The following is a 16,149-nucleotide window of genomic DNA, read 5'->3' as shown; positions in this document are numbered from 1 at the left end:
CCTGGAGAATCCCAGGGATGGCGGAGCTTGGTGGGCTGCCGTCTATGGGGTCGCACAGAGTCGGACACGACTGAAGCGACTTAGCAGCAGCAGCAGCAGCTGTGGGTAGTGTGGGAAAAAACAGTGAGCCCCCAGAAAATATGAAGGAAGTGAGCATGCTTTGCTGGTGCATAAATATAATAGATGTTCACAGGGTATGGGATCCTAAGAGAGTGCCGAGGAGGAGGAGAGTTTCAGTTATCCTACATGTTCAGGGATCTGAAATGGCTTCGTGACCATGGACAGCAGCACGCATGGTCCTGTCCGTGGTGGGTGGATAGGTGGGTGGTCTGACTCTTTGTTTGTAACCCAGGCTCGCTGCTTAAGAGATTCTGAGCACATCTTCAGAGAAGGTCCGGTTGAAATTGGTCTCCCATGCTCCATAAAAGGTGAAGCAAAGCCGCCGTATGTACCAGGACCCGGGAAAAAAGGTAGCTATCTCTATTCACAGTGGAATTTTCGTCAGTAATTCATCTTGATTAACCTTAACCTGAGTCCAGGACTTTCCTGGTGGCTCAGAAGGTAAAGAATCTGCCTGCAATGCAGAAGACCCAGGTTTGATCCCTATGTTGGGAAGGTTCCTTGGAGAAGGGAATGGCTACCCACTCCAAGTGGATACCCACTTGCCTGGAGAATTCCATGGACAGAGGAGCCTGGCAGGCTACAGTCCATGGGGTCACAAAGAGTCGGACACAACTGAGCAACTAACACTTTCACTAAGACTTTCTGGGTTAAAGTCTCCCTTTACCTGGCCTGATAAATGATTCTTTTCTAGTTAGAAATTACCAACATAACCACCCTCAAAGAAGCTTCTACTTCTAAAAGTAAAACCAAAATACACCCACTAGAAAACCTTTGTAAGTGGACAGGGGTTGTTGGAAGTTGAAGTGGGGGTAGAATATGGGGTATCTCTGGAAGAAATAATTGCGAACTTTTCCTTAGAAATTTAGAATGTTACTCCCTGCCATGGTCCGACAGTTTTACAAAACTAAATCCTCCATAGAGCCAACCAGTCCATCCTAAAGGAGATCAGTCCTGGGTGTTCGTTGGAAGGACTGATGTTGAAGCTGAAACTCCAATACTTTGACCACCTGATGCAAAGAGTTGACTCATTGGAAAAGACCCTGATGCTGGGAAGGATTAGGGGCAGGAGGAGAAGGGGACAACAGAGGATGAGATGGCTGGATGGCATCACCGACTCGATGGACATGGGTTTGGGTGGACTCCAGGAGTTGGTGATGGACAGGGAGGCCCGGCGTGCTATGATTCATGGGGTCACAAAGAGTCGGACACGACTGAGCAACTGAACTGAACTGAACTCCCTGCCATGGTCCGACAGTTTTACAAAACTAAATCCTCCATAGAGCACTATGGTAGAAATACCACAAACCATCTTATTCTGTACTTTGAGACTTTACTGGGAAGTTTAAGATTAGAATGGGGAAGAATAGCCAACATCCTTAACATTTATGACATTATGGAAGTTCATCCAGCCTCCGGTTGGAAGGTGCTTTTTGACAGGATGTGATTGTGTGATTCTTTTTCTTTTTTAATTTTTATTTTTTTAACACCAAAAACATTTTGTATTGAGGTATAGCCAATTAATTAATGTTCTGGTAGTTTCAGGTGAACAGCAGAGGGACTCAGCCATGCATATACATGTGATTCTGAATAGTTTCAACATATATTATAAGATCCTTATTTTCTTTGGACTTAGAATATGAAAGACAAACCTAGAGTGGTAAAGAATCTTCCTGCCAATGCAGGAAATGAAAGAGATGCAGCTTCAATCCCTGGATGGGAAAGATCCCCTGGAGTAGGAAGTGGTAATCCGCTCCAGTATTCTTGCCTGGAAAATTCCATGGACAGAGAAGCCTGGCAGGCTACAATCCATGGGGCTGCAAAGAGTTGGACAAGACTGAGCACACACACAATTCCAACGGCAAAAATGATAGGATAATTATGTGCTATGAGGTGCCATCATGTGATATCCCAGTAGATAAATGTGTCAATCAACATGTTATGCATGTTAAATTAGCACAATGTAATATATTAAGTATATTTCAGTTTTAAGAAATGTTATAAGAAGGTTCCAGAAAAGTTGGTCTACACCTTCTCTGGCATGGGGTGAGGAATAAATTGTCTGTAAACTTTTTTAAAGAAGTGTTTGGATTAGATTTGGGAAAGGTCTCTGGGTAGACCATGTCTCAGAGACAGTCAAAGTAGGCAGCATCTTGACCTGAAGACTGTAGCGAATGATTCCATTCGGGTCTTTAATGATCTGCTATCCAGCTCTTCTTCCCTACATGGTAGGCCACAGAAATTGATGCCATTATGCCTGCAAGCCACACAAGCAATGGGGAGTCATTTTCCCTCCAGTTCAGCTAAAATCCCTATATGTCCGTGATTCAGCATTATCCAAAATGCTTGTTCCTACTCTTGTGCTGGTTGGAATCTTTCTTAACCTGACATTTTCCCCAGTCTGTCCCATAAAGAGACACGGTCCACCCCCCAGATGCCAGGCTTCCAGGCAGGAGGTGCTCCTTTTGCCCTGCAGGAACCCCTTTCTGAACTGTGGCAGATGAAGCTTCAGAACAGGATATGGAAAAGAAAGCAGGTTCTCAGAATAGCTAGGATGACCCTCCACTGTTCCTTATTTCCTTTTAACCACTGGCTCGTCATTTTCAGAGCCTCAGGGGATCTCCTGGGAGTCTCCCTTGGAAGAGATGGAGAAAGTATGCCATCGTCAAGAACCTGAGCCAAACAAAGAAAGAACTTCTCTACATATGAAACTCAAAATCGAGGATTTCACCTTGCACAAAATGTTGGGGAAAGGAAGTTTTGGCAAGGTACGATACTGTATGTAGGATTCTGTGGGCCAGATGAGAGAAACTGAGAAGCAAAGTTCTGGCCAGCGGAACTGAGCTGGTGGGACCAAACCCAGGCATGGGTGTGCAGAGAGAGCCTTCCTGGGCAGGAACTGTGATGTGATGTGATGTGATATATGTTAGAGGGCAGAGAGATGTCTGAATAGTAGGGACCCAGGGGCTTCCTTGGTGGCTCAGACGGTAAAGAATCTGCCTGTAAAGCAAGAGTCCTGGGTTCAGTTCCTGGGTTGGGAAGATCCCCTGGAGGAGGGCGTGGCAACCCACTCCAGTATTCTTGCCTGGAGAATGCCCGTGGACAGAGGAGCCTGGCGGGCTACAGTCCATGGGGTTGCAAAGAGTCGGACACAACTGAGCGACTAAGCACAGGGAGCTCTTGGGAGCAGCAGCCTCTACTCCCTGGGGAAAAACAGTTCCAGCCATCTCACTTTAAAGGTGTTCATCCCACCAGCATATGAGTGTGGTATCTTCAGACACCAATGAAGCGGGAAGGTGCCCCAGCCAGTTCCTGTCTCAGATATTTTTGTTTCATTGGTGGTTTTGTTGTTGTTTTGCTCCTTTCTTAAACCCAGAGTGTGGTTTTACTTTCCTTATGATTTTTTTCTCAGTCTTGTCTTCGCTTAGGGCTACTGTAGTAAAACACCACAGGGGGGCAGCTTCAACAGCAGAAGTGTATCTCCCCCAGTTCTGGAGGCTGGACATCCAGGATCAAGGTGTGGCCAAGGCTGTTCCTCCTGAGGCCTCCCACTTTCCCAGATGTAGTCGCTGTCTTCTTCCTGTGTCCTCACATGGCCATTCCTCTGTGTCCCGATTCCCTCTTCTTATGAGGATGCCACTTCTATGGCATCAGGGCCCACCCTAATGACCTCATTTTAACGTAATTATCTCTGTAAAGACCCTGTCTCCAAATAAGGTCACACTCTCAGGTGCTGGGGGTTTAGGACTACAGCACGTGAATTATTAAGGCTCCCCTGGTGGCTCAGATGGTAAAGAATCTGCCTGCAATGCGAGAGACTTGGGTTTGATCCCTGGGTCAGGAAGATACCAGAGGAGCCTGTCCATGGAATTATTTGGAAGGGACACAGTACAGCCCACAAATATAGCCATAACTTGAGTGTCTTAGGAAAAGTTTCTCCTCTCAATTATTCCTGCCACTCACTCAACGTATGGGCTATCTGTCATGGAGCGCGAGGAGGAAGAAGAGGAAAACATAATCTAAGAAATTATAATCAACTATCAGTGACGAGAAGATTTTCAAGTCAGTGATTGTAGAGGGATGTCGTGGAATACAGGTTTTTAGGTTATCTTGGATATTAAGGATATCTCATGTATTAATGAAATTCTCAGCTGTTTTTAATTATATTGAATGTGACTTCTGAGAAAATTTTAGCCAGAGACTACTGTCCCATGAATTTGTGCAACCAAGGCCAGCATTATGCTCAGCACCTGCTCACCAGACTTGGGCTATAAAACTTACCCAGTTTAATAATAAACAAGCTGAAATGCAACTAGGTCTTGCCATAGCTGAATGACTTTGTGCTGCTAGTAGGGGTTGGGTTTAATACCAAGGAATCACCTTTGGCAAAACCTACTCTGCCCTGCCAACTGTAGCCAATAGCTATTAATTCATTTCAACAATAGCACGAACCATCACAGGCTCACATGGTGTTATTCTGAGTGCAATAGGCAGTTTTACAGCCAATCTTCATTAAAATGTAGCATCAATTAATGTGCAATGATAACCTGTTACCAAAAATTGGAAGGACATTATAGAGATGGAGATTGCTTTTTCGACTTCTTAGTTTAAGGCTGGTCTGGGGAATGTTTTATTGAAAAAAGCAGTTACCAAAACAGAATTTCTAATTGTTATAGAAATGGTTTTCTTTGTTCTCTGGGTAGATGTCTACTTTTCAACAAGGTTAACACAGCTTTAAGTTAAACCTACCTGCCTTAGTAAATAACCCAATGGATAGCTGAGAGCTTCAGCAGCCTTGGCTCTGTGACCAGAGCACTAAGCTCCTCCCCATCAGAATCCCAGATCCCTGCACCCCGAGGGGACTGCACTGTGGGGGCCCAACAAGGAGGGGAAGCCCCAAAGCAGAATATATTTCCTCTTCTTGAACTCCAAACTTGTTCTTGTTTTTCTATTTTTTCACTCTGTATAGATATGTTTCCTCACCAAAATGGTAGCCTCTCTATTTTGGTTCTCCATTGATTTTAGGCCCAGGAGAATAAATGGCATGTTTTCTGGGGTTATGCACGTTATTTCTGTGATGGCTCAGACGGTAAAGAATCTGTCTGCCGTGCAGGAGACATGGGTTCAATACCTGGGTTGGGAAGATTGCCTGGAGAAGGGAATGGCTACCAAGTCTGGTATTCTCACCTGGAGAATTCCGTGGACAGAGGAGCCTAGCAAGCTACAGTCCGCGGGGTCGCAAAGAGCTGGACACAACTGAGTGACTCACACTTTCACCTTCGTGCCTGAATTCTCATCTAAGCTCTACCCTCTCTATCAAGCCAGCTACACCCAAAGCTATGTGTCTGCACTGTATTATTTTAAACATAGACACATGCATTTTCACTATTGGTGTGTCATCATTAACTTCAGCATCCCTTAAAAGTCACTAAAAGAAACAAATGATGAGTGGGTTTTTTGAAGTATAGTTGATTTACAATATTATATTAGCTTCAGATGTGTAACATAGTGATTCAGTAGTTTTATAGATTCTAAGTTATTACAAAATAACGGCTATGTTTCGCTGTGAGATTCAATATATTCCTGTTGCTTATTTATTTTACACAGAGTAGTTTGTACCTCTTAATCCCATGCCCTTGTCTTGGCCCTTCCCCCGACTGGTAACCACTGGTTTGTTCTCTCCGTGAGTCTGTTTCTGTTTTGTTACACACATTCATTTTGGTTTTAGATTCCAATAACTCATTCAGAAAGCATTTTATAGTTCACAAGTCACTTTCCCCCTGGTGTTTGATTTTCACAACAGCCCTGTAAGTCAGCAGTGTGGTGATAGTTATGGCTTTTCCACATTAGGGAACCAAAGCCCAGGGAGGTTCATCTGTGTGCCCACATTCCCACAGCTGGTAAATGTCTGCGAAATGAGGCCGGAGCTGCGGCTTTCTGTCTCCACGTGCCGTATCCTCACTACTATCAGTTGTCTGTGGCTGCATCATCTGCAAGAATGCAAGTTGGAGAAACTCTCCATTCTATGCCATCTGGTGTCCTGTCTTATGCCAGAAATTGAGTGGAAAAAGTCAGCTTTGGAGTCAGATTTTCCACTGAGTAGCTCCGTGAGTTTGAGAAAGTTACCCTTTGACCCTAGGTTTCTTTTATTGTTACTATCTGTATTGCAGAGTGTTCTGAACCAAGAATTAAATAGGTACTAAAATTAGATAGCATGCATAAAGCCTGTAGCAGGATGTCTGACACATAGTAGGTCTTGAAGATAATGTTAGTGTCTGTGCTGTCAGAGGAAATCCTGTGAATTCTTTAAGTACTTCAGGACAGTTGTATTTCTCACATATGCTTTTTGGCCTTGAAAAAGTGGGTAAAACATGGAGTAAGGTTTTATGCTCATCTTCATTGATTATTTCAAAAGCAGTCAAGTCTTCCTCTTCATTACTCGCTGCTATTTCCTCAATACACATTCTTCTCTGATATTTTTTTATAAACTTAGGTCTCTGGGCAGACAGGATACTTTTTAAAAAATTTTATTGGAGTATAGCTGATTTACAGTGTTGTATATCTGTTGTACAGTAAAGTGAATCAGCTGTACATATACATATATCCCCTCTTCTCTAGATTTCCTTCCCGTTTCGGTCCGAGCACTGGGTAGCGTTCCCCCAGCTATATAGTGTGTTCTCATTCCTTATCAGTTTTATCCATAGTAGTGTGTGTGTATCAATCCCAACTTCCTAATCCATCCCCCTTGATGTCCATGCATTTGTTCTCTACATCTGTGTCTCTGTTTCTGCTTTGCAAATAGGTTCATCTGTACGATTTTTCTAGATTCCACTTTTCTAAATAGAATCTTTCCAGGGGCTGAGAATAACCCATCTGATTTTGTGAAACCCTTTGAAAGGTAGAGTGGATGAAGCTGTTAATAGCATCCCACGCCAGTAAAACTCAGTTTGTCTCCATAAAGGGGATAGAGGAGGATTGGAGAATTAATTGTTTCCTCCCCCAATACATCTCTCTCAGCCCGTCATGACTCTTCTTTATCGAGTGTCCATCCAAATTCTAAAAGAACACTGCTGCTTCTCCTTCCTTCCAGGTCTTCCTAGCAGAGTTCAAGAAAACCAATCAATTTTTCGCGATAAAAGCCTTAAAGAAAGATGTGGTTTTGATGGACGACGACGTGGAGTGCACAATGGTAGAGAAGAGGGTCCTCTCCTTGGCGTGGGAGCATCCGTTCTTAACGCACATGTTCTGCACATTCCAGACCAAGGTGAGGTTTCTGCCCAGATAGCCATTCATCTCTACATCCTCAGCCAGTAAGTCTGGGCTCCTGCAGAGCAGGAGACATGGGGTGCTCCCTCCATGTATTTCTTCTTTATCTTTGAGTCCACCTTCCATCCATCCAAATAAGTTTCTTCCCCTCTAAACAACCGTGGAAGGCTTGCTTAGAATTTTCTAATGCGGTTGACTGGGAAAAGGGCCTTGCTTCTGGTTTTGTTTGCTTGCTTTTTAGAATTCAGTTTAACTTCTATAACAAGGATTCTAAGCAGTGTGTGACTTGCTTAACAAAGCAGTGCTTTGTGAAAGGGAAAAGGCGTGACATCTGTTCATCTATCATATATATGTTTCAGGGGACAAAATTTGGAAAAATAGATCAAAATGTGTGTGTACTGTTATTTCCCTTTATAAGGCCAGTAGAAGATCATCCTTTAGAGCATGCTTTACCAGGCACTGAGCAGTCAGGTAAAACTGATTTTTTTCAAAAGTGCCTCTTATTTTGGGAGAATGTTCCTCCTGATCTTCTTTTTCTTTAAAATTAAAAAAAAAACAAAACTTTTTTTCTAACTCAAAAGTTGTTCAGGATCACTTTAGAAAATTTGCTTATATGCTCAAAGAAAATCGTATATATCCCATTACTTGGGTATACTCGCCGTTACTATGTCAAAGTTTATCCTTCCAGATTTTCCCCCCATTGGGTTTATAAAAATAAAAATAACCAGCTAGTGTAATAACTCCTGCTCTGTAACTTGCACTTTAACACTCTGTACATTTCCTGACATCTGTAGATATCTTCTGCAATGTGATTTATCTCATTAGGCTATTTCTAAGGAGAAGGCAATGGCACCCTACTCCAGTACTTTTGCCTGGAAAATCCCATGGATGGAGGAACCTGGTAGGCCGCAGTCCATGGGGTTGCGAAGAGTCAGACACGACTGAGCGACTTCACTTTCACTTTTCACTTTCATGCATTGGAGAATGAAATGGCAACCCACTCCAGTGTTCTTGCCTGGAGAATCCCAGAGACGGGGGAGCCTGGTGGGCTGCCGTCTATGGGGTCGCGCAGAGTCGGACACGACTGAAGCGACTTAGCAGCAGCAGCAGCAGCTATTTCTAAATTTTGTTCTGATTTAAATAACACTGAAATGAACATCCCTGTAGATCAGTCATCTGATCTACATATAAACATAATGGTTTTCTATTTTTCTACTGTACTTGACCCCGTCCCCGTGTGTGTAGCCTAGAATTGTGTTGTATGTAGCCAAGAATAATAAGCAGACCCATGGGGAGCTGTGTGGTTAAGATCCAAAGAAAATGAGGAAGTTTTTCTCTTGTTCTATTTCAAGCCTTGATGATAATGTACTACCTTAGTATAAGTAGCATCCTCTGCCTCCAGCCACAAAAGTGTTAGTGGGGAAACTGGGAATCAGCCAGTAAATGTGGACAGTCACTTAGGGATTTCATCACCACTTCTCCAGCTCCCAACAGACTCTCAAGTGTTTAATTAGGGAATAGATGAATAAATGTACTTAGCTAAAATGGAAACCCAGACCATGAGAAAGCACTCAGTGATCACATACTATACTTGAAGCATTGTGAAGGACGTACAAATAATACAGTCCCTGACCTAGAGAATTTCATACTCTGCAGAGCTGAAATAGCTCAGTTGGGAGAGTGTTAGACTGAAGATCTAAAGGTCCCTGGTTCAATCCCGGGTTTTGGCAGGCAAGCACTTCTTTTGTGGCTTCCCTGGTGGCTCAGATGGTAAAGCGTCTGCCTGCAATGCGAGAGACCCAGGTTCGATCCCTGGGTTGGGAAGATCCCCTGGAAAAGGAAATGGCAACCCACTCCAGTACCCTTGTCTGGAAAATTCCATGGACATAGGAGCCTGGTAGGCTACAGTCCATGGGGTTGCAAAGGGTCAGACATGACTGAGCAACTTCACTTTCACTTTCAAAGAGGTAACAATGATACTTCTAGCCGTGGTAAGTAATATTAATTGCAGAATGCTGACTTTTAAGTACCAGAGCTGAGAAAAACTAGAAATTAGAATTTGAATAGGCAGTAAAGGTCTTGGGCAAGAGAAGTGTAGAGGCTATAAGAAGGCATGAAGGAAGAAAGGGATTGTGATAAGCTGTTTAAGTAGGCTTATGTTTTACAGCAGGAAGGAGTTTGGGATTCCTGGTAATGAGGGTTACAGAGATTTCCTGCTAGACGGTTCCTCCTGGAGATCATAACTATCTGTTGGTCTGGGATGGTGCAGATATTTTACTGAAAGACAAAATAAGGAACTCTGCCCAGCTCTCTTGGTCTGTGTTCTAGATTTGCTGTGGACCCTGGGGGTTACTTAGTCTCACTTTTCCTCTTGAAATATTGTGAGGCTTTTATCAAAATGCTAAATGCACCTCAGACCAAGCTTCTAGGAAATCAAATTTCTCTTGGCACCTTTCCCTGCTGTTGTTTTTTATTGGAATATAATTGCTTTACAACGTTGTGTTAGTTTCGGCTGTACAATGAAGTGAATCAGCCATATGTATCCATATATCCCCCTCCCACCCCTCTAGGTCATCACAGAGCACGGAGCGGAGCTCCCTGTGCCGTACAGCAGCTTCCCCCTAGCTGTTTTTATGTATTTGTTTGATTGTTGTTTTCATATCTTACAGAGAAGGCTACCATGAAGTCCATCTCATAGAAAATAGGCATATTTCTGTCTCTGATTGTCAGTTCTCAGGGGTTATTTACACTTTTCCTTGTTATAGGAAATGCTCTTAAAATTCCAAGCCTATGGAATGCTTTACCAAAACCAGAGCAGTAAATGCACGAGAAAAAACATTAGAGAGTGTACATGTAAAATGTAAAAATCACTGTCTCACTAGATTTCAAGGAGTTAAGTTCTTTTAGAGATAAGAGGTGGTGGGGAGGGGGAGGCAAAGCTTACATTACACTTTCTGAAGGACCCGCAGTTGTTTTGAAACACCTTGATTTTTAATTTTAGTTGGTGTATAGTTGCTGTGCAGCACTATAAGTTATAGGTGTACAATTCAGTGATTCACAATTTTCACAGATTATACTCTATTGATAGTTATTTATAGTTATTATAAAATATTTAGATTTCCCATGTTGTATAATATATCCTTGTAGCCTGTTTTATACCTAATAGTCCTGATTTATTTAAATCTGGTATGTCAAACAAAATAACCAGATGCCACAGGTGAGTGTAAAAAGCAGCAATTTACATGAATAATGATTTCCTCTGGGTAAGTTTAGAATATAGTCATTTGGGAAAAGGGCCTTACTTCTGGATTTTGTCTGCTTGCTTATTGTTTAGAATTTGGTTTTAACTGCTATAACAATGAGGATTTGAAGCAGTCAAAGACTGCTTTGTCTACTTGAATTTTTTTGTGATTCCATACAAATTTTAGGATTATTTGTTCTAGTTCTGCAAAAAATGTCATGAGTATGATAGACATTGCATTAAATCTTTAAGATCGTTTTCAGTAGTAAGGACATTTTAACAATACTAATTCTTTCAGTCCACGAACACAGGGTATTTTCCACATTTTCTTTGTATCATCTTGAATCTCCTACATCATTGTCTTTTAGTTTTCAGAATACAGGTCTTCCACCTCTTAAATTAATCCCTAGGTATTTGATTCTTTTTTGATGCAACTGTAAACAGGATCATTTTGCTTTTTCTTTACAACAGTTCATTATTAGTATACAAAATGCATTGTATTTCTGCGTATCAATTTTGTATTCTGCAACTTTATATTAGCTCTAATAGTTTTTTCACCGTATCTTTAGGGTTTTCTATGTATAGTGTCATATGATCTGCAAATAGTGACAGTTTTACTGTCTCCTTTCCAATTTGAAAAGAGTTCCAGGAGCTCCCCCACATGTTTGGCAGATGCCTTAAGGTTAGTAAATGGTCTAAGTGTCCTTTAAATCACTGTTTTTTTTCCACGTGTCCCAAGGTAGGCAAGTCTGTGCACAGGGCTCTCAGGGGTATCCTTTCTACAGCAGACTACAGTGTCAGAGGTGGATCCTGGTTTTCTTTTTAATTGGAAGATAATTTCTTTACAATGTTTTGTTGGTTTCTGCTATACAACAGTGTGAATAGCCGTAAGTAAACATACATCCTCTCCACCCACCCCTCTAGGTTCCTGGTAATGCTGGGTCTCTGTCTGTCTATCTTTTCTTGAGCGGAAGCTGTTCAGTCAGCCCTCAGTTCTTCAGGAGGAATTGCTTTCTGTGTAGATCAGTGTGTCCACGGGAGGAATATTTTAACTGTGCTGGCAAATTAAAATCTATCAGAAACTAATCATAAAACTTGGAAAATACACTTCATAAATCACTTTGGAAAGTCACCGTTAATTCAACAAATGTGGTTTCTTGTGGACCTACTGTTTGTTAAGTTCTATATTTCCCCAACAGAGGCAAGACTCAAACTATAGGTACTCAGTAGCTAGCTTGGAAGAATAGTAGTCTGCTTTCTTGATTTTAAGATGCTATTAGTATTAGATGCCCTATTTTCTTGATACACAAAATTATTTTAAAAACTAGGAGCCATGTCTCTGAAATTGTCTAGATGTGAATTGACATGTATGTCAATTAGAAATTGCATTGACTACTAGTAATAGAGACTGGAAACAATGACTTAAATGAGACAGAAGTGTTTGTCAGTCTCTTCATATGAAAGGAGTTAGTTCCATGATGTCTGAGACCCAGGAACCATCTACTGCACTGGGTTCTCGGCCTGAAGAGTACTCCTCAGTCCAGTATGGCTACTGGAGCCCAGCTGTCACAGCCACATTATAGGGAGGAAAGAACAACCCCGTGCCTGCTTAGTCTTCTTTATTAAGTCACTTTCCCAAAAGACTTACAAAAAGCTGCTGTTTACCTCTCTCCCTGACTCTTCTATAGCTCTAAGGAGAGCTGGAGAGTTGAATCTTTGAGATGAGCACACTGTCATCAGAATAATATTTTTTGCTAAGAGAGAGAGGCAACCAGACATTTCTGTTTCAACATATTTTTAGTTTAAAATATATGATTCAAACTAGCTTTATTGAAGTCGATTTAGCACCAGATAATTTCCTAGGAACCTTAAATAAGATATTTAATTCTGTAATCCCAGGAAGTAGATATTATTCCATTTTACCTATGAGAAAACTGAAGCTAGGAAAGATGAACCTTGTCTTAAGGCCACTGAGATGGAAACAGCATGCAATCGTACTGGGGCATCTTTGTCCAGATATGGGATTCCTAGATATTCATACCATGTAAGTGTCTTAGTGATATGTCATCTCTGTAGTATCTAAATGTTCACCTACGGGGGGAAAAAAACACACAGAAAAATAGTTTTCTTCTGTTTCATTGTACTAGAGTAAAAGTTCAATAACTCAAGAACCCAAAGTTTCTCTGATCTAACTCTGATAACCCTAGGTGAAAAAAAAACAAGGATTTGGAAAGTGTTAAAAACACAAAATTCAACTGAGTAAATTTAGAGATCTAATAATGTTTTTTTCAGTAATTCATGAATGGAGCAGCATCCTATTTAGAAAGCAGAAAGGAGCTCTGAGGACCTGTATGAAATGGAAGACTTTTATGGGCAGAAAGTGGGGAGTAACAAGGAAAGAACAGACTGTTTCAGGCAAGGTCACTTCCTCACAAGTGCTGATCAGGAAGTTCCAGACTGGGGAAGGTTACATTCCTGGGGAAGGTTGGGTTGCAGGTAGGTTAGATGTTAAGTCTCCATTTAGAGATGTGGGCTTAGCACGAGTAATTCCATTTGGGGATTATTTTATCAACAATCACCCCCTCCCCTTTTGATCAGACCCTCAGCTTAACTGGGAGATGTGATCAAAATTTAAGGTATTAGCACTACTCCCAGCTGCCGTCCCCATGGTTTTGGATGATCCTTTGTGTGCTATTCACAGGCCACAGGGTCCAGGGTCACCATTTTTAAGTCAGGCATCCTTACCTGAGGGTCAGTGCCTACAACCGTGAATTTAAAGCCTTTGAAAGAACACAGCATTCCAGGGAGACTCTTGTGACTATGGAAAGTAGGATAATTCCCAATAGTTGGAGTGCTCCCAAACTAATGAAAAAAAAAAGAAAGATTCCATTGAAAGAGTCACCTTTTCAAGCCAAGTAGGTTGTTCAGTATTTTTCTGTAACTGAGTTTCAGCTTCCACAGACATGTTAATCCAGGTGCCACAGGTTGTCTTGACTAGTGAAGTAGAATCTTGCCAAAGGAAGCAGGAGGTTACTCTTGCTATGTGTCCCCTCATTGATGTAGAGCCTGAATAGAAAGTTCCCCAAGTTTGGGGTGGTTAGATAGAGGGAGGGAAACAGACCGGGGCTTTCTAACATCATGGACAGATTAGAGTTTCTGATGAGAAATCCAGCGATTGAAAAGGATTCCACCCCCACACCCAAGCAATAGCTTGGGAGATACAGATGACGGTGTTCTCTTTCCAAGTCAATGCCAGCGTCAAGAAAAGGCACTGAAGAAGAGAGAGTTGCATGTTTGGCTACCCAGTGATGTACCTCAACATTGGCTACTTCTCTTCCCAGTCGATTCGATTCTGAGGTCTTGAGTGGGTGGACAGGACCCAGTATCAGGTGAGATGTACACCCAAGGTTCAAATCCCTCAAGTTTGGCTCCCATCTGGTTAGTGAGGAAGATCTGGGTAGTCCCTTGCCAAGAGACGCAAGGGCAGTCTTTGTTCTTCAGGATCCCAAATCAGAAGGGTGGGAGGAAATTGGAAACAGTAGTTTGGAGAGTCATAACCAGTCAATTGAGGCAATTAGGGATATTCAAGATCCACTCCAGGTTACAGGGATGTAACAAAGCCTCCAAAGCAATTACCAGGATTAAACTCTGATATCTACAGAAATACAGTTTTCTTCTCTATAATCACTCTTCTCTTAACCAAAGAGCATTAACAGTAAACCCAATTTGTTTGCATTAAACTTGGCCTGATTGATTACATAAGTGCAGCAAGAATAGTGCTGGGCCATTTATATTCTTTTAAAAACTGTTTCCTATAAAGGAACCTCAGACTGAACTCTTAAGCCTCTGAAGCCAGGTAGCCAAAATCTCACAATCCAATTTTACCTGCAATACCTATAACTTTGGGTGAGTTCCTTTTACTGAGGTCTAAAAAAATATTCTGGAGTTCCTTGGACCTACCAGGAAATTACCTTTTTTACTCACCTGTTTAGTTCCCAGGAATCTTGGTACCAGTCCAATTTTTCCAAAGGACTTTATCGACTCCCAAAAGTGAATCTTAGTTATTGTCAGCTGTCTGGTCATATCTGAGTCTATACACATCTCTCTCATATATACCATTACAGTCAATGCCATGGTAATAATACCAATGTAATAAATTGTGCTCTGTTACAACGACAGATTCTCACTAAACTTATGTAAAATAGCTATTTTGCCTTAAAAAGAATACTCGAGAGTTTCTGGGTTCTGGAAGAATCAGAGAAAATGTTTCATCTTTGTTTACAACGGTATACTTTACCTCATTGTTGGAGGTCATGTTACCGCAAGAGCAATCTCAAATCTGGAAAAACAAAATATTAAGGTACCAGCAATGTTTCAAATAAGAAATTCTAATCATCCTCCTCAGTTCATTCAGTCTCAAGTTATTAATTCTTGTTCTACTTGAATCCAGTTTTTCATTAGTTCTGGAAATGTTTACCCAGTTGAGTTGTATGAACCAAAGTTATCACTAACCTGTATTTGTCAGAGTCCTTTTCATGAATTTCTTTAAAGATGAAGCACTTTTGAAGAAATACTTTTGCAAAAGCATCTGAGTAAAACAATAACTCTCTGTAAATGACAGAGTTACAAATGACTATAGTTAAAGATCTGATAAGAGTTCATTTGATAAGGAAATAGTTATTCTGTGATAAACATTTTAAGATGGTAACTGGAAGTATGGCTGATTACATTATCCCAGGACATATGAATTTTGAGAATACTTATATATCTATAGAAATACAACCTAAAGGAAGCTTGGTATTACCTTTCATGTGACAGGGCTTCCTATGCAATTTAATGTATCAAATAAGCCTAGTTAGTTTATCATCTCCCTTTTTCTAAGGAGAGAAAACAAATCTTTTGAAATGTTCCAGGGGCTCTCTGGAAAATCTCAAAGTTGGTTTGAGGTCAAAAAGATTACATTTAGAATTTGATTTGGGAGAAGTTTGTCAAAAACACCAAAAAGTTTAAAAATACTTGGTCAAATAAGATCATAGTTCACTGTGAAGTAATAGTTATCCATTCAAACAAGGGGATAAAGACTTTGCAGGTAAATATAGAAAGTTGCATAACTATTAGAAAGATGGTAATGATGACCCTATATGTGAGAGAGCAAAAGAGACACAGATGTAAAGAACAGTCTTTTGGACTCTGTGGGAGAAGGCGAGTGTGGGATGATTTGAGAGACTAGCATTGAAACATGTATATTATCATATGTGAAACAGATTGCCAGCCCAGGTTCGATGCATGAGACAGGGTGCTCAGGGCTGGTGCACTGGGATGACCCTGAGGGAGGGGGTGGGGAACACATGTACACCCATGGCTGATTCATGTGAATGTATGGCAAAACCACTACAATATTGTAAGGTAACTAGCCTCCAATTAAAATAAGTAAATTTAAAAAAAAGAAAGTTGTGTAATTGTTTAAAATCTTTTAGTAGAGAAGACTCAGAATTACTCAAGTAATCAAAGACCTAATAAAG

General features: G+C 41.2%; 1 protein-coding gene and 1 non-coding gene across 20 annotated transcripts in view; both read left to right on the top strand.

The window, feature by feature from the left end:
* PRKCQ (protein kinase C theta) overlaps positions 1-16,149 on the top strand; it is a 152,719-nt gene that overhangs the window by 89,160 nt on the left and 47,410 nt on the right. For 13 of the 19 annotated variants that reach the window (XM_081556666.1, XM_081556662.1, XM_081556648.1 and 10 more), the window contains 3 exons: positions 353-470; positions 2,728-2,888; positions 7,211-7,384. In XM_081556666.1, coding sequence (XP_081412792.1) covers positions 353-470; positions 2,728-2,888; positions 7,211-7,384 — 453 coding nt within the window. The remainder of the gene's footprint in view (positions 1-352; positions 471-2,727; positions 2,889-7,210; positions 7,385-16,149) is intronic. The other 6 variants (XM_081556656.1, XM_081556655.1, XM_081556660.1 and 3 more) reach the window with 1 other exon arrangement.
* On the top strand, positions 9,044-9,116 carry TRNAF-GAA (transfer RNA phenylalanine (anticodon GAA)). Its single transcript has one exon. It is a non-coding gene; the product is annotated as a tRNA-Phe (tRNA).

The sequence above is a fragment of the Giraffa tippelskirchi genome, chromosome 13 (genome assembly GCF_054371585.1).
Source record: "Giraffa tippelskirchi isolate mGirTip1 chromosome 13, T2T-mGirTip1v1.2.pri, whole genome shotgun sequence".
NCBI classification, from domain to species: Eukaryota; Metazoa; Chordata; class Mammalia; order Artiodactyla; family Giraffidae; genus Giraffa; species Giraffa tippelskirchi.
Note: the sequence above shows the minus strand (reverse complement) of the source record. Positions and strands in the feature narration are given on the sequence as shown.